This window comes from Choloepus didactylus, chromosome 19, assembly GCF_015220235.1.
Source record: "Choloepus didactylus isolate mChoDid1 chromosome 19, mChoDid1.pri, whole genome shotgun sequence".
Taxonomy (NCBI): Eukaryota; Metazoa; Chordata; class Mammalia; order Pilosa; family Megalonychidae; genus Choloepus; species Choloepus didactylus.
This window is the reverse complement of record NC_051325.1, coordinates 64684339-64710078: the sequence shown is the minus strand read 5'-3', so window position 1 is coordinate 64710078 and position 25740 is coordinate 64684339. Positions and strand designations below refer to the sequence as shown.

General features: G+C 63.7%; 1 protein-coding gene across 1 annotated transcript in view; it reads left to right on the top strand.

Moving 5' to 3' along the window:
- The first annotated feature begins 110 nt into the window (after positions 1-110).
- Positions 111-25740, top strand: part of LAMA5 (laminin subunit alpha 5) — a 26301-nt gene continuing 671 nt past the window's right edge. The window contains exons 1-23 of the mRNA XM_037811174.1: positions 111-554; positions 1168-1320; positions 10258-10375; positions 11097-11215; positions 11321-11491; positions 11570-11667; positions 16417-16532; positions 17340-17458; positions 17614-17704; positions 17793-17927; positions 18020-18079; positions 21834-21974; positions 22070-22207; positions 22293-22427; positions 22512-22646; positions 22923-23060; positions 23426-23478; positions 23649-23754; positions 23890-23942; positions 24023-24128; positions 24569-24668; positions 24778-24934; positions 25014-25724. Coding sequence (XP_037667102.1) covers positions 126-554; positions 1168-1320; positions 10258-10375; positions 11097-11215; positions 11321-11491; positions 11570-11667; positions 16417-16532; positions 17340-17458; positions 17614-17704; positions 17793-17927; positions 18020-18079; positions 21834-21974; positions 22070-22207; positions 22293-22427; positions 22512-22646; positions 22923-23060; positions 23426-23478; positions 23649-23754; positions 23890-23942; positions 24023-24128; positions 24569-24668; positions 24778-24934; positions 25014-25724 — 3582 coding nt within the window. The 5' untranslated portion in view covers positions 111-125. The remainder of the gene's footprint in view (positions 555-1167; positions 1321-10257; positions 10376-11096; positions 11216-11320; positions 11492-11569; positions 11668-16416; positions 16533-17339; positions 17459-17613; positions 17705-17792; positions 17928-18019; positions 18080-21833; positions 21975-22069; positions 22208-22292; positions 22428-22511; positions 22647-22922; positions 23061-23425; positions 23479-23648; positions 23755-23889; positions 23943-24022; positions 24129-24568; positions 24669-24777; positions 24935-25013; positions 25725-25740) is intronic.

The window sequence follows — 25740 nt, the reverse complement described above, 5'->3', positions numbered from 1 at the left end:
TCCTGCCCACTGTGCGGCAGCTCCGGGCTGGTGGGCTCGGGGACCCCGGCAGGGCCCTCCTGGGGGAAGCCGTGAGTCACTAGTAGAGGAGCCTGGGTTTGGATTCATGGTGTCGAATAAAGGAAATGGGTTTAGGGGAGCAGCTTGGGTGCAAAGGCCCTGAGCAGGAGCAGGGTCTGACATGGGGCCACCGCAGCAGCTGCCGCCTAGGGGTCCAGCTGGGGAGCCCCCCTGCTCCCACCTGCTGCTCCCTGCCTGGGCCTCAGTTGATGAGTATCAGAGCCCTTGTGTGCCCAGGGGCAGCAAGTCTGGGGGCCTCTGGGGAGCAGGCCTGGTACAGCCTCTACTTGACCAGACCAGCCGGCAGGCAGCCACGCCCTCCTTCTGGAGAGGTCCCTGCAGGGCGGGGGCCAGTACTCTGCCGGGAGCCGCGTCCTCCAGGCAGGACAGGCCCTCGGCAGGCGGCTGTCACCAGCTGCCAGGCGCCGAGTGTGAGCCGCATGATCCCGGGCAGGTGGCAGCATTACCCCCACTCTGCGGACAGGGACACTGAGGTACGGCGGCTGCCATGACTTGGCCCCGTCCCCAGGCTCAGAAGCAGCAGAGCCAGGAGACCCCGGGCCTGTCCCCACCGGCTGCCGGAACCACTTAATTCTGGGCAACTGTGGGCTTGGTGGTGACGTGGGCCTGGGTTCCTGGGCCCCCTGCCTCTGCGTGCCCAGGCTGGAAGGGGAGAGCGCAGCCTCCTTCCATCCCCACCCGCCCCACTGTAGCCGGACCCTGTGATGAGCAGTGGGAGAGAGGGGTGTGCCATCCAACCCCACCTGCCCTGTTGTCCCCAGCCCAGCCACCTGGGGCTCCTTGCCATGGGCTCCGGGCAGGTCCTGCCTCACTGGGCCTCTGTCTGCCTGTGGTGTCTCCCAGACGTGCCCGTGTTGGTCTAGACACCACCTCCTCCAAGGAGACTGCCCTGATTGTCCCACCTAAAGCGGGTGCCCCCTCCCTCCCGCCCTGCCTGTGGCTGTCCCTCTCGGGACCCGATCCCGGTGGTCGAGTATGCAGTCGGCGCTCAGTGTTTGCTGTGCACCCGGAGATGTGGAGGATGATCGGGGGTGTGGGCAGGGTGCTGAGGCCCCCCGGCCCCCGCCTGACGCCCGTCCCCTGCAGGGCCAGTACTGCGACATCTGCACAGCCGCCAGCAGCAACAAGGCACACCCTGCGAGCAACGCCATCGACGGCACCGAGCGCTGGTGGCAGAGCCCACCCCTGTCCCGCGGCCTGGAGTACAACGAGGTCAACGTCACCCTGGACCTCGGCCAGGTAGGAGCGCCCATCCCAGGAGGGCGCAGGTGGGCACGGGTGGCCTGCTGGCACTGGGCTGTTCTCTTGGGGTCCCTGGGAAGCCCAGGACAGAGGGCTGGGCAGGGCCGACGGGAGAGGGTGCTCAGGGCACGGGCTGAGGTGGGGCCCCGGGGCCTGCTGTTGACGTGGAGGAATTCCGGGGCTGGGGGTGGGGGTGGGCTGGGCCTCTGCGCGGCGGGTGTGGGAGGGGCGGCAGGAATGCCGAGGCCATCCGAGGTGGACATTCCTGGGATACCTGTGCGGTCTCTGCGGCCAGCTCTGGACGCCCCAGGGCCTTGCCGGCTAGAGGGGGCTGTGCGGCTCCCGGTTGCGCCCCGGGCTGGTCATTCACACACAGGTGGCATCACGTCCCCGAGGGACCCGGGCCTGCCTGCGCGGAGGGCCGTAGATGAGGCTGGGCCAGGGGGTCCTGGCTGGGAGTCGGGGTCCCGGGGCCCATCCTGCCAGGCCCTGGCCCTGCTCACCTGGGGCCGTGGGTGCTGCAGCCTGGGGCCAGGCCGCTCTGGCCTGTCCTGTTGGGTGACCCCAGCCAGTCTGCTTGCTTCTGAGCCTCCGGGTCCTGTCGGCATCGTGAGGGGTGATGAGAACCATGGGGGTGCCTGGCAGCTGGAAGGGTGGGCGCTGCGGGGAAGGTGTGGGGTGCAGCATGGGGTGCAGCGTGGGGGCACTCCCAGGCCACAGAGCAGCCCACCGACCCCTAGCTTGGGGGCTGGGGTCTGCAAGCCCCGTAGGGTGCAAAGGAAGCAGGCTCGAGTCCCAGCCCGTAGCCTGAGATTTCTGGGGGGCCATGGATTAGAGAAGCAGCCTGAGCAGGGAGGGAGTTGCTGGCAGGGATGGGGTGGGGAGCAACCCCCAGCCTGCTGGTTCTGGCTGTGCCCAGGGCCCCCCTCCCTGATGTGTCCCAGCCCAGTCCTGGGGGGGCCTGGCCCACTTCCCTTCTCTCAGGGCCGAGCTTCGAGGGACTTCACCAAGTCTGGCAACCCCCCCCGGCCCCAGGGGCCCCCCATCTCTCCAGCCTCGTTGTGGGGTGCCTGTGGCAGGGAGTGTGCGGGAAGGGTGGTGGAGAGTGGAGCCCTGGGGAGCTTGTGCTGAGCTGGTGGACTCTCCCTGCGCCCCCTTTCTCCTCCCCCATGGGTCATGCATGATGCTCTGGTCTCCACGGCAACACCAGGGTGGCTGCAGGACAGGTGGGCACGGTGCAGCCTTGGGCCGGACACACTGACCCCCACCGAGCCTCGGTCTCCACGTCTGTGAAACGGGCGAGAATTCTGGGTCTGCGGGCTGAGTTGCTGTGTGGGCTGCTCCAGGGCCAGGGAGGGCTTCCCTGTGTGGACATCCTCCCTCCCCAAGCCTCAGTTTCCCCAGCTGTAAGAGGACATGCGGGGAAAGAAGCACTTTCCAGCTCTGACAGCCTGGGAGGAGACCCTCATCCCTCCTGCCACCACCCACTGTCCACCCCCCGTCCGTTTGCCCTTCACTGCCCGTGCAGGTGAATGAACCAGGACACCTGCCCTGGCTTGGGCAAGGGGCTTGCAGCCTTGGTGGGAGTGGGGGCGCAGGGGAACGCAGGGGCTGCCCGTGGACGTGCCTGGACGCTGGGTGGCGGCGGCCTGGTCGCTGGGGGGACTGGTGTTCAGTGAGCTGAGCGACAGTGTTCCGGGAGCGGCCGCCCTTGCTGCCTTCCGTCTGGAAAAGGAGCTTGTCCCCTCTTCCCCGAGCCGCTGGGTGGTGGAGCCCCTCAGGGCCCTGCTGGCTGGGGGCGGGGGAGGCCCCGCGGGGCAGGAAGAGGGGAGATGGGGCTTTGGGCCCGGGTGGCGTTGGGAGCAGCTGGTGCCCCCAGTCAGACCGCGGATGTCCCGACAGCGAGCCCTTCTGAGCTCACGCCCTGGCACGGGCAGGAGACCCAGGCCCAAGGGGGTGGCGAGGGCAGAGCCCGGCTCCCCAGTGCCCACCCTGGCCCGGACGGGGCCCCCCTCGGGAAGGCATTGCCGGGCGGCTGAGGGTCTGGGCAGCCCCCTGTGGCTGGCACCCGGCAGGCTTTGTTCTGGGATCTGGAGAGGACACCGTGGGATACGGGGGCAGGGTGGGCCGCGGGCACCGGGAGGGGGTGGGGGCTGCCTCTCAGCCCCGGGTCTGCACCCCCGCGGGGGCTGGTCCCTGCGGCCTCCGGAGCTGCCAGGTGGGCCCTCGGGGAGCCGTCTCCTTCCCAGTTTGTGAGTGGAGAAACTGAGGCTGGGGGCCGGGTGTGGGAAGCCCCAGGTTGCCTGCAGCCCCGCTGCCCCCTCGCTCGTGACTGGCCTGACAAGATGGGGAACAGGCGAAGCTCTCTGAGCCACGGGGTGGGCCGTGGAAACTGGCCCCAGGTTTGGGCTATGGTGGTGCCACCTTGGAGAGGACCCCTTCCCTGGGGGCCCGGGAAGAGGCTCCAGCCTGGAAATGTGGGGCGGCAGTTCCCGGAGTCCCAGCAGTGACCCTGCCTGGGGCCTCCCTGAGCAGAGTTCTTATCTCAGGAGCTTCCGGCGGGCCTCAGGCCCCTCTCCCAGGACCTCACCCAGACCCGGCTCCCTGGGACCCTTGAGGGGCTGCCCAGGCTCCCTGGAAGGAGCTGGCGGGGGTGAGGGGGGGCGCCACCTTGGCCCCTTGTCCCCCCCGGCCTGTGTGGGGCTGGGAGGGCAGCGCAGCTGGCCTCGTCCCCAGCCCGGAGGCCCCAGAGCTGGAGGGCAGAGGGGGTGGGTGGACACGTCGAGTGTGAGGCCAGAAATGTTGGTTCCAGGCCAAAGGCAGGATGTGGGCAGGGTCTGTGCCCTTCCTTGGGGGACGGTGGAGTGCCGTGGTGGTGGCTTGTGGTGGGAGCAGGTGGGGGGGCAGGGAGGGGGCAGACGTGGTCTCCTGCCAGTGGGGGTGTGCTGAGAAGGGTCCTTCCCAGGAACATGGGGAAACCGAGGTAGGGGGAGGTTCACAGGAAGGGTGGCCCCAGCTGGCTGGGGGAGTGGGACCCCTGCCTCTCGGAGCTCAGCTCCCCCTCGTGCTGATCAAACACTTCCGCGAGTGTACCGGGCACCGAGAGCGTGCCTGTGGCGAGAGGCCCAAGCCCTGGCCACTGCGGGCCATTCCCGTGCCACCGGGCACACAGCCTGTCCCCGCTCCAGGGCTCCCAGCAGCCTCCCGACCCCGCGAGCCCGTTGCTGTCCGGTCACAAGGCCAGGGCAGGGCTCTGAGGCCCGGCCGGGCTCCCGGCCCCGTGGCCCGCACCCCAGGGGGTCACAGGGTCGTCCGAGTGGGTGACCAGAAGCACAGCCGCGGGCAGCGTCCGGTTACAGAGCCCAGCATCCGGGACAGGTGCAGGGCTGGGTGGGGCACCTCAAGCCCCTGGGGGAACATGGGGGTCCTGGGGGCAGCCCTGGAGCAGAGGCCAAGCCCCAGGCACCCCCTCCCTTCTCAGGCCTCACGGCCACTGCTTTTCACTAAAAATGCACAACACCATTGTCAGACGTGTCCCACCGCTCCGAGCAGGACATGGGTTTGGGGGCGCATCTGGGGTTCGTTGCTGCCCCGGCCCTGCCATCCTGCTGCTGCCCACGCTCACCCTCGGCAGCGGCACTCGGCTGTCCCGGCACACCTGTCTCCCTGCTCACTCTGGGCGCACACAGACGCCCCCCGCATCCTCTCCCGGGATCCCACAGGGCCTCCTGCCATCTGCTTTTAAACAAACCCCACCGCATTGGTTTCCGACAAGGATCCTCTCAGCAAAGACTAAACTGTTTGGGTTTCGGGCCACAGCTCCCTCTGAGATAAACGCCACTTCCTGTGGCCCCCGGGCTGACCATCTGGTGTCCTGCCCGCAGGGAGGAGGGCCAGCGAATGGGAGTCCTGGGCTCAGGCTGGGCCTTGAAAGCCACCACGTCAAGGCTCCTGGGGTGGTTGAGGGTTACTGAGTCCATCCCAGGCCCAGTCCATGAGGTGCTGGAGCCCTTGGACGTTTGCCCCCTCTCCCAGCGGGTGAACTCCTATACACCCATCAGGAGCCCTTCCATACCTGCCCACTCTCTGAAAGTTCCCGTCACTCTGGCCCCTATGGGTTGGTTCCCTGTGACCCCTGACCTCTGTGTTCCATGTTTTTATTTTTCTTCCCCAGCAGTGGGCTGGGGCACCTGGCTTTTTCCACTTCACCATCTGTCTTGGGGCCGGGGCTGTGCGGGGCCCTGAATTGTTTTCAGTCTGCTCCTGTTGGGTGGACGGGCCACGCTTATTTACCCAGTGGGGGAGTGGGAGTGGACATGCCTTCTCCGCTGGCCCTGCCTCCCTGGGGGATGCCTGTTATCCAGGTTTGCAGATGTGGGGGTGTGGGCAGAGGCTGGGGGGCCAGACTCAATGTGGTGTGGGTGTGGGCAGAGCCTGGAGCTGGGGAGCCTGGGGGTCCTCAGTGTGTGGTCTGGGGGAGGGCCAGGGAGTGTGCCTGGACGCCTGGGTCCAGGAAGGGCTTCCTGCCTCCAGCCTGGCCACCGGCCGGGACCCCAGCCTGGCCCTGAGAGTTGGCACCGGGCCCTTCCTGCGGGTGTGGCTGAGTCACGGTCTGCCCCATGAGTCACGCTGCCTGGGGGCTGGGGGCTGGGCCGCAGGGCCCACCACGGACCTCTCATCCTCCAGGACGCAGGGGGCAGCCAGCACCTGGGCCTGGCCTCAGTTTCCCCACCCCAAGACGGCCAGGTCAGAGCTGGGGAGTGGGGATGGTGTGGAGGCCCAGCCAGCGGCGACATCTGCGGACTCCAGTTTCCTCTGGTCCTCACGTGTCGTCCGGACCCAAGCTGTCCCCGCAGGGCCCCCCTGTGCCCGCCTCCCCCCACCTTTGCCTCCTGAGCCTGAGGGGTGGCTTTGCGGGGTGGTGTGACCCCCTGTAGTGACTGCCCAGGGGCTGCTGCTCCTGCTCAACGGCCTCCAGGGACAGGCAGCCTCACCTTTCCAGGGTTGCGAGCGCCACGCCCTCACGGAAGGGCCACCCCCCGACCCCCCGGGCACCTGTTACTGTGCCCTCCCCCGACCCGTGCCAGGCAGGGAGTGACTGCCCCAGGGCCACCCGGCCAGGGGAGCCTGCAAATCCGCCCCGGCACCCCGCACCCTGCCCTGGCCCAGCCCTGCCCCCAGCTCCCCGGCCCAGGACTTGCCGACCCGTCAGGTGGGTCACGGGGGGCAGATCCCCCATGGCAGGTCCCCCTCCTGGCCAGGCTGGGGTTGGGGGTCGGGATGCGGTGGCCGAGAGCCGGGTCAGGCTGCTGTCCTGGAGATGTGCCCGGCCCAAAATAGCCAGATTTTTAAAAATAACCCGGGTGGGGGTGGCTTTTGTTTGGCTTTTGCTTTAAAAGAAGTTTTTTCCTTCTGCGCAGAACTGTGTGGTGGGAGAGGTCAGTGCCACGCTGGCGGCCGGGCCTGGCGGGCAGGGTGGGGGTGCGCCGGCCCCGCGTGGTGCCAGGGGCGGCCGGCGAGGCCCTGGGGGGCCAGGACCTGGTGGGCCCTCGCTCCCTCCGCACGCCTCGCGGGCAGCTGTCCGGGGCCCCCGTCTGACAGACACGCTGGGGTGGACAGATGGACGAGTTGGGATCTAAGCGCATCCCAGGGGCCTGACGTGGGGCCGGAAGTTTCCGTTCTCCCCTCGTGCTGCTTGATCAGTGGCTTCGAGTCAACATTTGTGCAAGTGCCTTCAGCTGGGAAAAATGCGAGCAGCTGGCGGGGACAGGGCGGGGCGAGGGGCCGTGGGGGGCGCAGCCAGGGTGGGGGGCAGGGGGACGGCGGCTCAGGGAAAGGCGGGGGCGGGCCCCGGGGTCCCTTTATCCCCCGGAGGCTTCCGTGCAGCTCGGGGCCTCCCTCCCGGAGCAGCCCAGGTCTGTTCACGTGCTGGGGTTCCGCACCCCCCCGCCCCCCACCCCGACACACTGGCCGTCGTTGGGGCTCTCGGGGCTTCCTGGACACTCGTGGGTTAGGGTCAGGCCGAGTGTGGGGCCAGAGCCCGCGGAGGCTCACCCCGTCTCCTGCTGGGCACCCCCATGGGGAAGCGGGAGATGGCCTCAGAGCCTGGCAGCTGGTGAGTAGCCCCCACCCCTGGGAAGGCCGCTGGCTCCAGCTTGGGCTGTCCGCATGAAAGCCAGGCCTTCCGGAAGGGCAGGACTCCACACAGGCCGGTCTCGGGGTTCTGGCAGGCAGGGGCCTGGGTGGCCTCGGGGGGCTCCCGGGGGGCTCCTGGGGGGCTCCCAGGCCAGCCGGGGCAGCGCCTGCCAGAGAGAAAATCCTCCAGAGAAGCATCAAGGCCCCGCTGGGAGGGGGTGGCCCTGGGGCGTGACGTCGCCCCTGGAGGCTGGGCAGACGGTTCCAAGCCAATCTGGGATACGCCTGTGAGCAGGAAGGGCTGGTCCTCACTGCACCCCCATTCGGTGTTTGCCGTTGGGTGCGGGTAGCTCAGGCCCCCAGAGGCCACCCGCGGCGCTTTCCAGGCTCCACTGACCCTGCGGGGGGTGGGGGTGGCCGTGGGCTCCTCTCTGTGGGTGCAGGTCCTAGGCCGCCCCAGCATAGGGGGTGAGGACCCTCCGTGGGGGGGCAGGGGTCCCACTGTGGAGGGGGCTGCCTCTGCATGTGCTCTGAGTCCAGTCCTCCGCCTGCACACTGGGGGTGCCCCTGACCGCCCAGCCCTCCCCCACTGCCTCCCACCCCCTGGCTCTCCCCCTGCACGTTGGGGGTACCTCCATCCTCGCTGCCTGGTCTCCTTGGAACCCAGACACCGTCTCCGCCCAGAGCCCCCTGCCTCTCCCCCGTCGGCCCCTTCACCCCACGCTTCCGGGGCTGAGTGTTACTGGGGGGCAGGGCTGCTCCCCAGTCTGGTCCTCCTGCCATGTAGCACTGAGAGGCTCAGGGGCCAGTCCTGGAAACCAGTCCCCCTCCCACCACCACATTGTCGGCTGCAGTGGGGGGGCCGAACCTGGGAGTGGGTGCAGGGGACACCAGAGTGAGTCTGACGGTCCCAGGGTGAGCACAGCCCCCCGAGTGTGAGCTGACCCCCACCCCCACCCCCTGAGCCTGCGTGGGGCCGGGCTGCCCCATCAGACTGCGCCCACCAGGCAACCTGTGCGTCCCTCGCGGTGGGGGGCTTCTGGCCTTTGGGGGGTGGTCTGGCCATGCACCTGCCCTTCTGGAGCTCCCTGGGCCGCCCCTCTTGCCCAGTCCAGCCCTCGGCCCGGCCACCAGGCTGGACAGGCGTTTGCTGCCCGGCCGCCCGGGCGGCTCTGGGTGGGCTCTGTGCTCTGGTACTGATGGGGCCACAGTCCCCAGCCCTGCTGGGACCTGCTGAAGCCCCCGGAAGTTGAATGGGGGAACTTTCGCAGCAAGTGCTCCAGCCCCCACCCCAGAAGGGCCCCGCCAGCTGCTGTAATTCTGTTTTCGGTGGTGTCTGTGCCGCCCAGCCTGCCGCTTTCCCGCCTGCAAGTGTGGGATTCGGCAGCATCGATCACATTTGCAGCGTGGCACGGCCGACCCCCACAGAACCCCAAACGCATGAAGCACGACCCCCACCCTGGCCCAGCGACCTCTGCCCTGTTCCCCCCCTGAACTGGCTTGTTCTGGATGGTTCTCCTAAGCGTCCGACCACCTGGCTTCTCCACCCGCTCAGCGTTTCCGAGGCTCTCCGTGCCGCCCCGTCCACTCCTTCCTCCCGTGTCCTGTGCGCCTTCTGTACCCTCCTCATCATCGCCAGGCCCTTGGGGCAGCTCCTTCCAAAGGGAAAATCCCCCCCACCATGTACCTGCTGGGCCCAGGGGCCGCTCCCTCAGTTTACCGTGGGGCAATGAGCATTTGTTGTGTGCCCCAGATGGCAAGGCCCTGGGGGCCCGGTGGGGGCACAGTGAGGCGTGTGGGGTGACGAGGGGAGGTAGGAGGGCACAGGTGAACCAGGGACTGGCATCCTGGAACAGGGGCACCAGGACTCAGAGAGGGGACCCCGAGGGCCAGGGTGGGCCACAGCCAGGGAGGGCTTCCCAGAGGAGGTGTCGAAAGCTTCCTGTGAGGGCTGTGTTGGGTGGGCTGGGGACTCCAAGGCAGTGGGGGGGGGCCTGCCAAGCAGGGGGTCCCCCACGGCAGCCCAGGCACAGGAGCCCACCTTCCAGCCAGGAAGAGACGAGGAGGCTATGGCCGCCCTGGTCCCGAGGTCAGGCAGGATTCAGGGAGGAAGCAGGGAGAGGACACACGGGCGGGTGGGTGGGCCACCCAGGGCAGGGGCTCGGGGGCTCCAGGTGCCGCTGGAGGAGCAGCTCCCCCTCCCCTCAGCCGGCTGCTGCCCAGATGAGCCCGGGGCCACCGCAAAGCCACCGCCTTGGCTCCGTGGCCTGTGGGTCCTCTGGCCCAGCCCTCCCCGTTTTCCAGCCTGAGAGAGGGGCTGGGCCCCCTGCTCTACGGGCAAGAGGGTGGGGCCCGAGTCAGCTCTGAGGGCGAAGGGGCAAGGGACACGGCCCTGCCCTGGGAGGGGCTGGCCCCCACGGCTTTGGGGATGACAGCAGGGCTCCCTCCGTCACCCCTTGCCCAGCCCTGCTGCTGGGGCCCCCAGAGGCTGCTCCGAGCCTGCCGCCCGCCCTGGCCCCAGCAGGCCCCACGGGCTCCTGAGGGGCGGGGAGTAGCGGAGGGGGCCGCCAGGCCTGGGAGCCCCTCGGGAAGGGCCTGTTTCCACCCGTTCTTCGCCGTGTCGGCTCCCACCTGGCCCTTTGCTGGACTGTCGGGCCACCTGAGGGGCGAGGCCACCTGGGGTCACCTGCCCCCATGGCGAGCCCACAGACGCTCCCCATGGGCCCTGGCTGCACGGGGTGGGGGTCCCGGTGTGCCTGGCCCTGGGGGTCCCCCGGCCCTCACTGCTGTCCTCCCCAGGTCTTCCACGTGGCCTACGTGCTCGTCAAGTTCGCCAACTCCCCGCGGCCGGACCTCTGGGTGCTGGAGCGCTCCACGGACTTCGGCCGCACCTACCAGCCCTGGCAGTACTTCGCCTGTGAGTCTCCGGGGGGTGCTGGGGGGCCCCTGGGGAGGGGTCAGCGCTGAGCGTTCTCGTGGCCTCAGGGTGCCCAGCCCTGTCCCACGAGGGGCCGCACCAGCTCGCATTCCCCAAGGCGCGTGGGAATGCTGTGGCCACGATGTCGGGCATGTCAGGTCCTGGAACCTCTCGGGCCACCACCTGGGGTTGGGCAGGCGTCAGTCATGCACCCCCAAACCCCGTGGCCATGGGGGAGGGACGGCCTCTAAGGGGCAGTGGGGAGCTGTCCCCCGAGAGGGGCCAAGGGAGGGGGCGCTTGGTCTCTGCGGGTGCTGCAGGGAGAGGGAAGGGCTCAGCGAGGGTTGGGGGGCAGGTGGGCGTGTCCCCTGGGGGGCTGGGTCCTGCCCTGTCCTCCTGAGCAGCTGTGGCCCCGTCCCAGTCGAGCTCCCCCGTCTTTCTCCAGTAAAATCCAATGAACCGCCATGTGGGACGGCGCCCAGCGTCGGGTGGACGTGGTGGGGCCGGGTCCTGCCTGCCCCTCGCTGCCCAGCGTGACGTGCTGTCACCTCTGCCTGGCCGGGGTGGCCGGGTGGCCGGGGGCAGCGGGCTGGGAGGGGACAGTGCCCCCACCCCTCGCAGTGACGAGGTTCCCAGGGCTCCGGACCTTTGCGACTCGGGGACCCCTCGGGGCCGCGCCCTCCCCTCCCGGGCGCCTCACGTCCCGGCCCCGCTGCCCCAGCCTCCAAGAGGGACTGCCTGGAGCGCTTCGGGCCGCGGACGCTGGAGCGCATCGTGCGGGACGACGATGTCATCTGCGCCACCGACTACTCGCGCATCGTGCCGCTGGAGAACGGCGAGGTGCGGCGGGAGATGGCGACGGGAGGTCATGGGGGTGGCGGGGGACGGTGGGGGCCGCAGGGGGTGGCGGGGTCCGCGGCCTCACCCGGCGCCTGCCGCCCGCAGATCGTGGTGTCGCTGGTGAACGGGCGTCCGGGGGCCAGGAACTTCTCCTACTCGCCGCTGCTGCGCGACTTCACCAAGGCCACCAACATCCGCCTGCGCTTCCTGCGCACCAACACCCTGCTGGGCCACCTCATGGGCAAGGCGCTGCGGGACCCCACGGTCACGCGCAGGGTGAGCCGGGGCGGGGGCGGGGGCCGGGCGGGGGCAGGGGCCGGGCGGGTGCCCTGGCGCTCACGCCCGTCGCCGCAGTATTATTACAGCATCAAGGACATCAGCATCGGGGGCCGCTGCGTCTGCCACGGCCACGCCGACGTCTGTGACGCCAAAGACCCCACGGACCCCTACAGGTGAGGCCTGCCCGGCCCCGCCATCCACCGTGTCCCAGGCTCCCCACATGACCCGCACTGACCACCCCCCACGGGCCTCAGTTTCCCTGCCTGCATCGTGAGGTCAGCACAGGGGCTGGGAGTGGGGTGCAGGCCAGGTGCGGCCCCCTTGCCTGGGCACCCGGCCGGGGCAGGGCCGTCTGCTGCTGTGGTGGTTCCAGCTGCCCCTGCCCCCACTTGGCCCCCAGACCCACAGCAGGGACCCCAGTCTGAACATGTTCCACCTCCTGGAACCCCACTTGGCGCCATGGCATCCCCACCCCTGTGTGCTTCCTGGGTCCCCCCCCATCTGTCCGTAAGGGGGTCCCAGGGACACGCCTGCCACAAGCTGCCGGCAGACGTTCTGCTCCGAGGACAGGCCCCGGTGACTCAGGCGCCCTGAGCCAGGCAGCGAGCCCTCTCCGATGGTCAGCAGGCCCTGCTCCACTGCCCAGCCTGGGGCTGGGGCTCTCTCCCCTTAATTCCTTCATTCATCCCGGTGACAGCTGTGTGCTGGCATCTGCCACACACTGGGCTTGGATCCCAGCACTGGGGATACGGGTGGGGCCCTGCCCAGCCCCGAGCACCTGTTCTGGGGACACAGCCCGGAAACAGGCAACCCAGTGATCAGTGGTGGCCCCAGCAGGGCTGAGCGCTGTGCGAGGGATGAAGGGATTCAGGGCTGGACAGAAGGTGCCGGTGGGAGGCATGGCAGGCCCTGAGACGGGGGCCCCTGATGGGCACTGTTTTGCAAAAACACCAGAAATGGATTGGCTTTTATAAAGGGGCTTTATTTGCTTACAAAGTTACATTCTTAAGGCTATAAAGTCTCCAAGGTGGGTACCTCCCTGAAGGACGGCCATTGGTGTCTGAAAACCTCTGTTAGCTGGAAAGGCACGTGGCTGGTGTCTGCTTGCTCCCAGGTTACATTTCAAAATGGCGTTCTTCAAAATGTTGCTCTTGGGGCATTTTGTCTTCTCTTAGCTGCAGCTCCTCTTCAAAATGTCACTCTCAGTTGCTCTCCAAAATGTCACTCACAGCTGCTCTGAGATCCTTCTGTTCGTCAGCTTTTTATATGGCTCCAGTGATTTAAGTCGGACCCACCCTGAATGGGTGGGGTGACACTCCCATGGAAATTATCCAGTCAGAGGTCTCGCCCACAGTTGGTTGAGTCACATCTCCATGGAAACCTCAATCAATAGGTTCCAACCTAATCAACACTAATATATCTGCCCCCACAAGATTACATCAAAGAACATGACTTTTTCTGGGGGACATAATATATACAAACCGGTACAGGCTCCCAGAGCACCCTCTTCAAACACCACAAGCACTTCAGTGGGGAGCTGGCCTGCTTGCCCCAGCTCCTCACCCCCATTCTCAGGGTCAGAGTAGAGCCAACAGTGAACCCCAGATCTCTTCAGACGTGGCCAGTGGGTCTGAAGGAGGGGTAGGCTCGGTCATCCAAGCTGGGGGACCACGGCCCAGGGCACCTCCACCTGCAGGCTGCTGGGCCCAAGCACAGCTCAGGGACCTGGGAAATTAAATGTCAAGTGGCAGCACAGGAGACGGCTGGGAGGGAGCTGGGTGGCGGCCACGCTGGCCTCAGAGGAGAGGAGGGTCTCGGAGCCGGGAGCTGGGCCTGCCCTCCCTGCTGGGACAGGCGGCGCCACCCACCTGACCCACCCGAGCTCATCCTGTCTGCGGGGGCGGGGGGAGGGATGGGCATCTTCCCAGCACCACAACCCAGTGCCCCCATCACAGCCTGCACCCCGAAACATCAGCCAGCCCCCCTGCCCCTTGCACCCGTCACCTCTGCCTCTGGTCACACTTTACTGTCCACTTTGACCACTTTACCATCACAACCAGTACTGCCAGTATCACTGCCGTCAGCCCCACGTCCACCGTCACCACCATCTCCATTACCACCATCACCAGTATCACCACCACCACCATTACCATCTCCACCATCTCCACCATCATCTCCACCACCACTACCTCCACCACCACCACCATCACCATCACCACCATCATCACCACCAACACCACCAACACCACCACCACCATCAGCACCACCTCCATTACCACCATCACCAGCATCACCACCACCACCATCTTCACCATCATCTCTACCACCAGCCTTCAACCACCACCTCCATCACCACCTCCACCACCACCTCCACCTCTGCCACCATCACAACCATCACCTCCACCAGCCAACCTCACCCACTGCTGCTTGGTGCCGCCACCACCACCATTTTGAGTGCTTCCTGCCTGCTGAGCTCCGTACTGAACCCTCAGGTTCACGCTTCCCTTTTTTTTATTTGAGTTATATGTTTTGTTTCTACTGCTAAATTTCTTTTCTAGTTCTATTTATTGTAGTACTTGGGCTTACTTTTTGACAGGGGTACTTTGCCCTTGTCTGTGCTCTTGTTGTAACCAAATCCAAATGTAATCAGCTGTGCGAGAATCTTCTGGATGACACAGGGCCTTAGAACACTTTGACTCCCACCCACCTGCTGTTTCTATGCTGTGGTTTGGTGTCATCTCCAGTCCCCAGAAAGTCACCTGCTGCTTTCTCCAGTTCTTTGTTCTCCATCGTTTCTTTTCTCTGCATCCCTCGGGGCCCTGTTTCCTTCTTCCTGAGTTGCATCCTTTGGTTGTCTTTTCCACAAGGATCGGTTGTTAATTGCTGAAAATGACTCTGCTTTGTCCCCCTTGAATGATGGTTGAACTGACTAGAATCCCTGGCCGACAGCTATTTCTTTCAGTGCTTTGAAGAACCTATCCATTTTCGCTGAATTATGGGTCCTCTAGGTTGTCTGCCTGCTCTCTGGATGATTTTATGACCTTTTGCCCTTGGTGTTCTGCAGGTTTACTCTGGTGTGTCAAGGGGTGGATTGATTTATGTTGCTCAGAAATCATGCTTCTTGAATCTGAGAAAATGTGTCTTTGTTAATTCAACACCATTCGTGGCCATTGGCTTTGATGTTTCCTCTGTCCCCTATTCCCTTGTCTCTCCTGGAATTCCCACTAGACAAAGATAGGAGCTCCTTATGGTTTTGTGTCTCATAACTTCTCGTATTTGCAGCTCTCAGTCTTCTGGGTAGTTCCTTCAGCTCCTTTTCCAATTCACTGAGTCTCTCTGCAGCCTCGTCCAGCCTACTACTTAACCCCTTCATTGCGTCTTTCACTTCAGTAATTTTATTTTTCACTTATGGAAGTTCTGCTTCATTCTTTTTTCACATCCGCCTGTTTTTTCATAGTGTGGTGTTTTTAATGATGTCTTAGCTTTCTTTGCTTGTATCTATACTTTACAGTTTCTACTAGATTGCTCCATCAGTCTTGGGGTCTATTCCACTGATCCTGCTGCCCTGTCTCCTCGCAAGCTCTTTCTTAGCATGGCTTTGTCTCCATGATTCTCAGGTGGCCTGGCTGGGAAGAATCCCTCTGGAGTTGTTTTGTGAGAGTTTTAGCCGGGCACCCCCTGGTATCCCCAGCCTGGCCCACTTTTTACATTGATTTGACCATGTTGATTACTGAAAAAGCAAACAGCAGACACAGGTACTCAGCTGCAGAGGCTAGAGCCGGGGTGCAAACACATGGGCTTCCTTGGTCACCTGTGCAGGTGGGCAGGTTAGCTCCCAGTTCCCTCTTCCACTGAGGATGTGGCTCTTCTGGGATGTTCCTGGATTATGAGGGAAGCAGAGCTGATTCCCGAGGTCCTGGGGACCTGTGTCTGGGGTGGGGCTGAGCTTGGGGGTTTCAGGCTCTGGATCTCTCATCTTCCGTGTGGACCTGCTTCTGGGGCTTGGCTCAGGAGACGGACAACCCTGCAGCCTCGGGCCTGGGGCCAGGGCAGGAAGCAAACAGAACCCGGGGGCAGAGCTGGAATTCCTGCTCCAGACTTGGCCGAACTAGTAGGACGCGTGTGCCAGGGGTGGGGCTCTGGCATGGATGTTCTGGTTAATCCTGAGCAGCAGGCAGCCCCCACCTCAGTCCTCATCTCTGACCAGCTGCCCCCCTGCCCGCGGAGCCAACAGGAGCTGCCCTCCAGGGCTGCAGGCGCAATCCCAATACTCCAACCTGGTGCCCGCCCCCAGCCGGAGCAGGAAGCAGCTCTTGGCCACTTGTCCCTAGGGAGGTGCCCTGGGCATATGGGGGCATCTGGCTGAGCTTGGGGCTGCCCTGCTGAGCAAAACTGGGCTGAGGACATGGGAGACGTGTCCTCTCGGGGTTGGCTCGGGGAGGCCTGGGCTTGGCCTTGGGTCCAGTCCTGGAGGGGAGGGCAGAGCTCCATCTCAAAGGACCCAGGGCTCCAGGCTCACATGTCTGTGCCAAGCACTCCGTCCCCTTCCCTGGCGCCCACCCTCCCCGAGGCCTGGGCATAGCTCTTGCCACCGGAGACCCTGCTCCCTCTGCCCATTTCCTCACGCCTGCTGTCCAGGGGGGCAGAAGCTCTCTGGGTGCCCGTTCCCAAGCTGGAACAGAGCTTCTGGGGCTCTGGGGAGTCTGGGCCCAAGCAGGTGCTCCCTGCCTGACATCTGGGGAAACTGAGGCCAGGGACAGTGCCCACACGGCGGGACAGTGACTGTCAGGGTAGGGACTGAGGGTCTGCCACCCCCCAGTGTCTGCAGCCCCTGCCTCCTGGGTCGGGTGGGATGGGCCCCCAGCGGCTGTGCCAGGTGGGAGCCACACAGGGTCTCAGGCCTCCTGGCCATGTCCCCCCAGGCTGCTGTGTGCCTGCCAGCACAACACGTGCGGCGGCTCCTGCGACCGCTGCTGCCCGGGCTTCAGCCAGCAGCCGTGGAGGCCGGCCACCCCGGACAGCGCCCACGAGTGCCAGCGTGAGTGTCCTCGCCACCACCCACAGACGCACATGCACACACACACACACATGCTCACACACATACTCAGATGCACACACTCACACACCTGCTCACACACGCACACTGAGAATGCTCACACGCTCATACACATACGTGCTAACATGCACGTGCTCACACTCACATGCACACACGCTCATGCGCACACATGCTCTCACAATGCTCACACATGCTCACATGCACGTGCTCACACGCTCACACATGCTCACGCACACACACACAACGCTCACACACATACATGCTCACATGCACGCACACATGCATATGCTCACATGCAGTGCTCATGCTCACATGCACACGCTCTCACAATGCTCACACATGCTCACATGCACATGCTCACATACTCACACAATGCTCATGCAAACACACTGACAACGCTCACACGCTCACACGTGTTTATTTGCATGCACACATGCACATGCTCTCACATGCTCACATGCACACATGCTCATGCGCACACATGCTCTCACACATGCTCACACATGCTCACATGCACGTGCTCACACTCACACATGCTCACGCACACACACTGACTGCTCACACGCTCACACACGTGCTTATGTGCATGCACACATGCACATGCTCACACACGCCCATGCGCACACATGCTCACACACATGCTCTCACGCTCACACACACACTCTCACACATCTGGGGTCACCTGTGGGATGTGGGTCATGGTGGAGAAAGTGCCGCAAGTCCTGGGGGGCCCAGCGGGGTGGGCCCAGGGTCACAGAGGCCGTGGCTGATGGCCGGGCCCCTCCGCAGCCTGTAACTGCCACGGCCATGCCCACGACTGCTACTACGACGCCGAGGTGGACCGGCGGAACGCCAGCCAGAACCAGGACCTCGTCTACCAGGGCGGGGGCGTGTGCATTGAGTGCCAGGTGGGGGGTGCCAGGCGTGCGGCGGGGGGCTCGGGCGAGGCCGAGGCGGCTCTTGGAGATGGGCGGGTCTAGCGGGAGGGGGTCAGGTGTGGGGGTGACCCTGAGGTGGGGCGTGGCCGCGGGACCGTCCTGGACCGTGCCCCCGGCTGCCCCAGCACCACACCACCGGCGTCAACTGTGAGCGCTGCCTGCCTGGCTTCTACCGCGCCCCGGATCACGCCCTCGATTCCCCCCATGTCTGCCGCCGTGAGTGGGGCCCGCCCGGGTGGGGCATGCCCCGCCCTCCCCCCGACCTGGGGCCTCCGGGACCTCACGGCTCCCCGGTCCCCCACAGGCTGCGACTGCGACTCGGACTTCACGGACGGGACGTGCGAGGATCTCACCGGCCGCTGCTACTGCCGCCCCGGCTTCACCGGGGAGCGCTGCACGGCCTGCGCCGAGGGCTTCGCCGGCTTCCCGCGCTGCCTCCGTGAGTGCCGGGAGGCCCAGGGCGGGCGGGGAGGGACCCCAGCACCCCTTCGTCCGGCCTGACCCAGCCGACCCGCGGCGTCTTCCCTGCAGCCGTGTCCTTGATCGCCAACGACACTGGGGAGCAGGTGCTGCCGGCTGGACAGATCGTTAGTGAGTCCCCCCGGGGTCCCCAGGCTTCTCCACCACCCCATGGTGCCCCGGGGGCCCCATCCTGCCCTGCCTGTGTGGGTGCTCTGGGCCGGAGGGAGGGGCCACGTCACACCCCCATGGGAAGGCCCCCAGGGAGGCAGGGCTTGTGTCTTTGGTGCCCCATTTGGGGCTCATTTCTTTTACGCAAACAACACATATGCGCGTGAGCAAACCTTCGCGGCTCTGGTAGCGTAAAGGGGAAGAGAAGGTTGCCTAGAACTGCAGCCCCTGCAGCTACCTCCTCTCTGCGCGTCTGGGACTTTACAGACATGCACCTACGCTTGAGTTTTCACAAGGTTGGATTTGTGCGCACGAATCCCGTAAGCGTGTTGTTTCACAGTCTACGTTAGACGGAGGTGGCATTTATTTAACCAACTTCCAGCTATTGGGATTGAGGTCTTGCCAATTTTTAAAAAATAACGCTACATCCTCACGGTTACTTTGCGGTCCTTACTCCCGTAGGACTCTTTCCTAGAGGAAGGTGCTGGGTTACCGGGCGCACGTTCGTGAGGCGTCTTTGGGTGCCTGAGTTGCTTTCCCAGCAAGACGGACCCTTCTGTGCACCCTCGGTGCTGCCGAGAGCAAGCGTCCTTGTCGTGGGGGTGGCAGGGCACGCCCATAGGGGCACGGCCGCTCCGTGTTTCTGGGGTGCGGACGCGTCTCCAGTGGGTGCCTGTTACAGATCGACTGACAGGGCTCTTTCCTTTGTGCGGACGGGTTTTTGTTGAAGTGCCACGGGCCGTCGTCGCTTTTGGCTGTGTTGTGAGTTGACCCTCCTCTCATGGGCTGGGCCTTTTTGAGGCTCGGCTTGCTTTTCCCTGAAAGTTTTGCCTTCCCACTTGCTCGTTGGTCGAGTCCTTCCCACATTAAGTATTTTATTCATTTCTCATGAGCTGTGTTTTTCTGCCACTCGGCCGCCTGCCCTCTATTTCTTAGGAGGCTGTTTTTCACGTGCAGTTTTTCGATTTGGAGGCAGATCAGCTGCTGTTTTTCTTGATCTCTAACTGGGTCATATTTACATGGCTTCCCCCAAACCCAAGGATTCTCTATACCTGCGGGTTCCCTGACGATTTTCTTTTGTATATTTAAGTGTCTTTAGTCTGTTGGAATTTATTTTCCTGGATGTGGTATAAACCAGGGGTCCTAAACCAGGCTTGGTGGGCACGTCACAGTTCCTCAGCCGTGGGCGTGGCCGTGCTCCAGTAAATCTTCACTCACTGCACGAGCCTCAGGCCGAGACCACCGAGAGGCCTCCTCTGCGGCTCGGGCCCGCGGGGAGGCCCAAATCCTCCCTTGTGGTTCGAGAGCTTCACCTTTAATCCGACCGTTGTCCATCGGATGCTGTTAGCGCCTTCCCACTGTGGACCGTCATCGAACATAAACGCTTTCTGGTGTCTGCAGCCATAAGTGACACTGGCTGAAAGCTACGGGCATTTGGGGCCAGCTTGTTTGGTCTTGTAATCCATCTTGGGACTTGTTCCATACTCTTTTATGCTTCAGAACAGTTTAAATATTATAGGAATTATCTATTAAATTTGATAGCACTTACTCATAAAACCGTCGGGGCCTGATACCTTTTAGTTTAAGGAAGAACTTGGGCTACAGTTTCAATTTTTCCGATGATTACTGCATTTATTAAAATTTTCTGCCTCATCAACTTTGGTTATTTATGTTTTCTTAGCATATAGTTTATTTCACTTGGATTTTAAAATGTGTTACCATTGTCACAGTTTATCTCCTTTTATTTGTATTGTCTATTTTTCTTTTCTTTTTCTTTTTATCAGAACAACCAGAGGTTTATTGAAATTACTGGTATTTTAAAAGTATAGTTTTAGGTTTTATTGATAAGATCTGCTGGGGATTTTCTTTGTTTAGTTTGGAGGGGGAGATTTTGCATGCTAATAGAGTAAATTTTGAACTAAAACTTTAATTCCTTCTATCTACTTACTTTCTATTGATTTATTACTGTTTTTATAGTTCTGAATATTAGCTTATTATTTTCAATCTCTCTTTATTATCAGCAAAAAGTTTTAAAGTAGTGGCCCTTACATTTGGCAATGTCTGGAGGCATTTTTGGCTGTTACTACCAGGGAGGCAGTGCTGGCATCCCCAGGAGAGGCCAGGGGTGCTGCTAAACGTCCTACAAGGCACCAAAGACCCCGCCACAGAGTCTTGTCCAGTCCAAAATGTTGGCAGTGCCGGTTGGAGAGACCCTGGTTTAAAGCTATGAATTTTCCTCAGAGTGTAGCCTTGGGTAGATGCATCCCATGGGGTTTGTTATGCCACATTCTCAGTATCACTCATTTCTAAACAGTCTGTCATTTCACTTTTTTTCTCTTTGACACAAGTTGTTTAGAAAAATGTTTATAAATTCCAGGTGGTCAGATTTATTTTCTGCCCTTTGTGGTGGTTCATGAGTTCTACTCTTACTTCATTGTGGTCAGATTTTGCAGCCTGATGATTTCTGCTTTTTGTTTGGGAATTGCAGGTTTTCTTTGTCGCCCACCTAGAATGTGATCAATTTTATATTGTTTCATGATCATTTGACAAGAAGCATGTCCTCTCTTGGGTCCAGGTTTCTATGTATCCACTAATGCAAGCTTGTTAATTGTTAGTTAATTCACTCTGTCCTCACTTCAATCTTGTCTCTGAGCTCTAACTTTCAGAGAACAGTGTATTCAGTTTTTCATTCTGTGGCTATGATTTTGCCAAATTCCTTCGCAGTTTGCATAGCTTTGGCTTTCGACACCTTGCAACCACATCTGCGCTTGGAGGTTCCCACCTGCTACATCTCTTGGACAAGTCTTCATTTTCTGAACACGTAATGTCCCTCTGTGTCTCCGCAGGTGCTAGCAGCCTTGAATTCCACCTGACTTGGGCCTCTGTCTCTACACTAACCTCCCTGTGTTCACACCTGCCCGGCCTATCCCCACATCCCTGTCTCCACTGAGCCCTGGTTCATGGTTGGTCCTTTCAAGAGGACAGCACTGGATTTTCCTTTTAGGTTCAAATGGAGCCCTCGGCATTTTTTCTCACCAAAGAGGCTCCAGGTGGTGCCCGACTGTGGCTGCTGACAGGTTGGCTGGCTCCGGCCCCTTCAGGCCCCTCCTTTTCTGCTTATTTTTTTCCTTTTCTATTTCTGGATTGAACAACGTTTCTCATTTTTGGTTTGGGTAGGTTGGTGGTTTTCAGTTGCTGCTGCTGGTGGTGTTTGCCCAGTTTGGATTGGAAGTTCTGTTTCTTAATTCTGGTCTGACCACTGGTTGTCCGTACATTTTTGACAAGTGTCGAACCATTATTTCCTGTCGATAACCAAAATTAAATAGTATTCACATTTAATTTTTGTGCGTGAAAATGTTCTGCTTTTTATTCCTTCTTCCCAATCTCGAGAGTTGTTTATAAGGGAACTAGAACTTTCTTTCTGGCTCATTATATTTTGGTTTTGCATTTTCTCTTGTTACATTAACGCCTGCAGTTAACTTGGTGTCTACATCACACATGACCCGGTGAACGTGTTAATTGTTGTCCTGTCCTGCTGTGCACCGTATTCTTGAAACACTGGCCTCTTCCTTCCCAGCATCCCCTTCTCTTTTCTCTGTGCTTGTGTGGCATAAACATGGCAAGCAGCAAGGCCGTGGGCAGTGGGACTTTTCTGGGCACGGAGGGTTGGGGTCTGTGGGTCTCTGAGGCACCCCCCCGCCCCCACCACCCCCAGACTGTGACTGCAACGCCGCTGGGACCCAGGGCAACGCCTGCAGGAAGGATGTGCGGCTGGGACGCTGCGTGTGCAAACCCAACTTCCAGGGCGCCCACTGTGAGCTCTGCACCCCCGGGTTCTTTGGCCCAGGCTGCCAGCGTGAGTCCAGCCCCTGCCCGCCCCCTGCCTTCCCCTGCCCCCCCGGGCACCTGGCAGCCTGTGTCCGCTGACCCTGCGCGTCGCCCCCCCTGCAGCGTGCCAGTGCTCCAGCCCTGGAGTGGCGAGTGGCGAGTGCGACCGCGACTCAGGCCAGTGCACGTGCCGGACGGGCTTCACGGGGGCCGCATGTGAGCGCTGTGCCCCCGACTACTTCAACTTCCCTCTCTGCCATTGTGAGTCAGGGCTCCCAGCATGGGGGGGACCTCGGGGGTATAGCCACCACATTGACCGTCATGGTGACGCCCCCTCGCTCTGCAGTGTGTGGCTGCAGCCCTGCAGGGACCCTGCCCGAAGGCTGCGACGAGGCCGGCCGCTGCCCGTGCCGGCCTGGGTTCGACGGGCCGCACTGCGACCGCTGCCGCCCTGGCTACCACGGCTACCCCGACTGCCATGGTGAGCGGGGGCAGCAGGTGGGGGCAGCGGGCAGGGGCTGGGCCCCACAGGGTGCCCACAACCCAATCCCGCCGTGCCCTGCAGCCTGCACCTGCGACCCCAGTGGAGCCCTGGACCAGGTCTGCGGGGCGGGCGGGCTGTGCCACTGCCGCCCCAGCTACGCGGGCCCCACCTGCCAGGAGTGTGCCCCCGGCTTCCACGGCTTCCCCGACTGCGTCTGTGAGTGGGCGGAGGAGGGCGAGGGAGGATGCCTCCCACATGGCCCCTGCATGCCCCTGCCTGATGCCCCGTGTGCCCCCTGCCCGATACCCCGCGTGCCCCCTGCCCGATGCCCCGTGTGCCCCCTGCCCAGTGTCCCGTGTCCTCTGCCCGATGCCCCCGTATGCCCCCTGCCCAATGCCCCCGCATGCCCCCTGCCCAATGCCCCTGCATGCCCGCCACCCTGCCCTCCTCCCACATGCCCACCTGGTCGCCCACCGCCCTACCCTCCCACAGCCTGCCACTGCTCTGCTGACGGCTCCCTCCACGCGGCCTGTGACCCTCAAAGCGGACAGTGCAGCTGCCGGCCCCACGTGACGGGCCTGCGGTGTGACGCGTGTGTGCCTGGAGCCTACAACTTCCCCAGCTGTGAGGGTGAGGCCAGCGCCAGCAGGCAGACTGCCAGCGTGTGTGGGGTGTGCGTGCATGTGTGTGGTCATGGGCTGTGCATGTGTACCCGTGTGCTGTGTGCCTTGTGTCACGGGTTGGGTGCATGTGTGTGTGCTGTTCACGTGTGTGCCCACGTGGCTGTGGGTGGTGCATGTTCACCTGTGTTTGTGTGCTGTGTGCATTCAAACGTTCACACACATGCTCTGGGGGGGGCACGTGTCCTCATCACAGGAGCCACATGTCTCTGTGCGTGTTGCCACGTGTGGGGGGCGTGTGCGCTGGCTCACCTGGGCCGTGGGGTTCTGGTTGGGTCAGCCGCCAAGAACGACCTTGGCCCTGTGTCTCCACAGCTGGCTCCTGCCACCCCGCGGGCCTGGCCCTGGCTGACCCTGCCCCCCCTGAGGTGAGCCCAGGTCTGCCCGTGGAGTCGGGGTGGCAGGGTCTGGTCCAAAAGCCCCGTATCCATGACAACCTCCAGGCACCTTTGCATCTTAGGCTGGTCCTCAGCCCAGCCCAGGTGGATGTGTGGGAGGGCAGGGAGCCACTTTGACCCTCTGTCTCATCCTCTTCCAGGCAAATGCTCCCTGTACGTGCCGGGCTCATGTGGAGGGGCTGAGCTGTGATCGCTGCAAACCCGGGTTCTGGGGACTGAACCCAAGCAACCCTGAGGGCTGTACCCGTGAGTCTTCCCAGAGTGGGACTGGGGGAAGCTGGAGGTGAAGGCTTCTCTGTATAAACTCCTGGTTGAGGATGGGGTCTAGCCCCTGCCCCCTGCCCTGCCCCATCCCTGAGGCCGACTCTGCCCCCTCCCCAGGCTGCAGCTGCGACCCCCGGGGCACACTGGGTGGTATGAGTGAGTGCCAGCAGGTGAGTGGGGTCCACGGGGTTGGGGTGGGGTGGGGGACGGCCCCCTGCACGGCCGGCTCCCACCTTCTCCCTCTGTGCAGGGCTCTGGCCAGTGCTTCTGCAAACCCCACGTGTGCGGCCGGGCCTGTGCGGCCTGCAGGGACGGCTTCTTCGGGCTGGACCAGGCCGACTACTTCGGCTGCCACAGTAAGTGCCCCTTGCTCAGCCCTCTGACCCCCTCCCTCGGGCCTCTGGAGCTGAGCCCAGGGCAGGGCAGGTGGGCAGGGACCTGGCCCGGGGCCCGGGCTTGGCATGGCCCTGTCAAGCTGTTTCTGGATGCGGTGCTGGGAGTTGGGGCGGGGGCACCATGTCCTCCCTCGGTGGGTGGTGGGTGGTGGGTGGTCCTCGGCCCTCCTCTGCCCACCCCACACCCGGGCAGACACCCCTACTCAGCCCCAGCCCTGGAGTCCAGTGGGAGAAGGAAGGCAGCTTCTCCGCTGTGGTGGTGGCGTCTGGACAGGGCACCAGGCTGGGAGGGACAGAGCAGGCCAGAGGGGGACGAGTGGGGTCCTGGGGTGCAGCACTGGAGGTGGGGGGCTGGGCAGCCGGGCGGTGCCGTCAGCGTCCGACCCCCTCGTCCCCTGCAGGCTGTCGCTGCGACGTCGGGGGCGCCCTGGGCCAGGGCTGCGAGCCGAGGACGGGCACCTGCCGCTGCCGCCCCCACACCCGCGGCCCCACCTGCCAGGAGTGAGCGCCCCTCCCCCGGCCCCCCGGACCCCCCGGCGGCTCCCCGGCAATCCTCGTCTGCCCACCCGGCCGGGACCAGGCCGTGACCCCCTCGTCCCTCCCCGGCCAGGCCGGCGCAGGACCACTTCCTCCCGGACATGCACCACCTGCGCCTGGAGCTGGAGGAGGCGGCCACGCCCGAGGGCCGCGCCGTGCGCTTCGGCTTCAACCCCCTGGAGTTCGAGAGCTTCAGCTGGAGGGGCTACGCGCAGATGAGCGCCGTCCAGGTGCGGGGCCGCGGGGCGGGGGCAGCTGGGGGGCCGCGCCGGGGGGGCCGGAGGAGCAAACCGGGTCCCCCCCGCCCAGCCCAGGGTCTCGGCGCAGCTGAACGTCACCTCCCCCGACCTCTTCCGGCTCGTCCTCCGGTACGTCAACCGCAGCCCCTCGCGCGTGAGCGGGCGCGTGTCCGTGCGGGAGGACGGCAGGTTTGCCACCTGCGCCAACTGTGAGTGCCCCGGCCAGTGCCCCGGCCCGCCCCCGCTGCCCCCCGGTGCCCCCCACAGCCCCCCAGCCTGTCCCCGCTGCCCCCCACAGCCCCCCAGCCCCCCAGCCTGTCCCCGCTGCCCCCCGCTGCCCCCCACAGCCCCCAGCCTGTCCCCGCTGCCCCCCACGGCCCCCCAAAGCCCCCAGCCTGTCCCCGCTGCCCCCCACAGCCCCCCAGCCTGTCCCCGCTGTCCCCTGCTGCCCCCCACAGCCCCCAGCCTGTCCCCGCTGCCCTCCACAGCCCCCCAGCCTGTCCCCGCTGTCCCCTGCTGCCCCCCCCAGCCCCCAGCCTGTCCCCGCTGCCCCCCACGGCCCCCCACAGCCCCCAGCCTGTCCCCACTGCCCCCCACAGCCCCGCACTCCCACCCTCTGCCCACCCGCCTTCCCTGGCCCCTCAGCGCCCCGTCCCCCGCAGGCACGGAGCAGAGCCAGCCGGTGGTCCTCCCCCCCAGCGCGGAGCCCGCCTTCGTCACGGTGCCACAGAGGGGCTTCGGCGAGCCCTTCGTGCTGAACCCCGGCTCCTGGGCCCTGCTCGTGGAGGCGGAGGGGG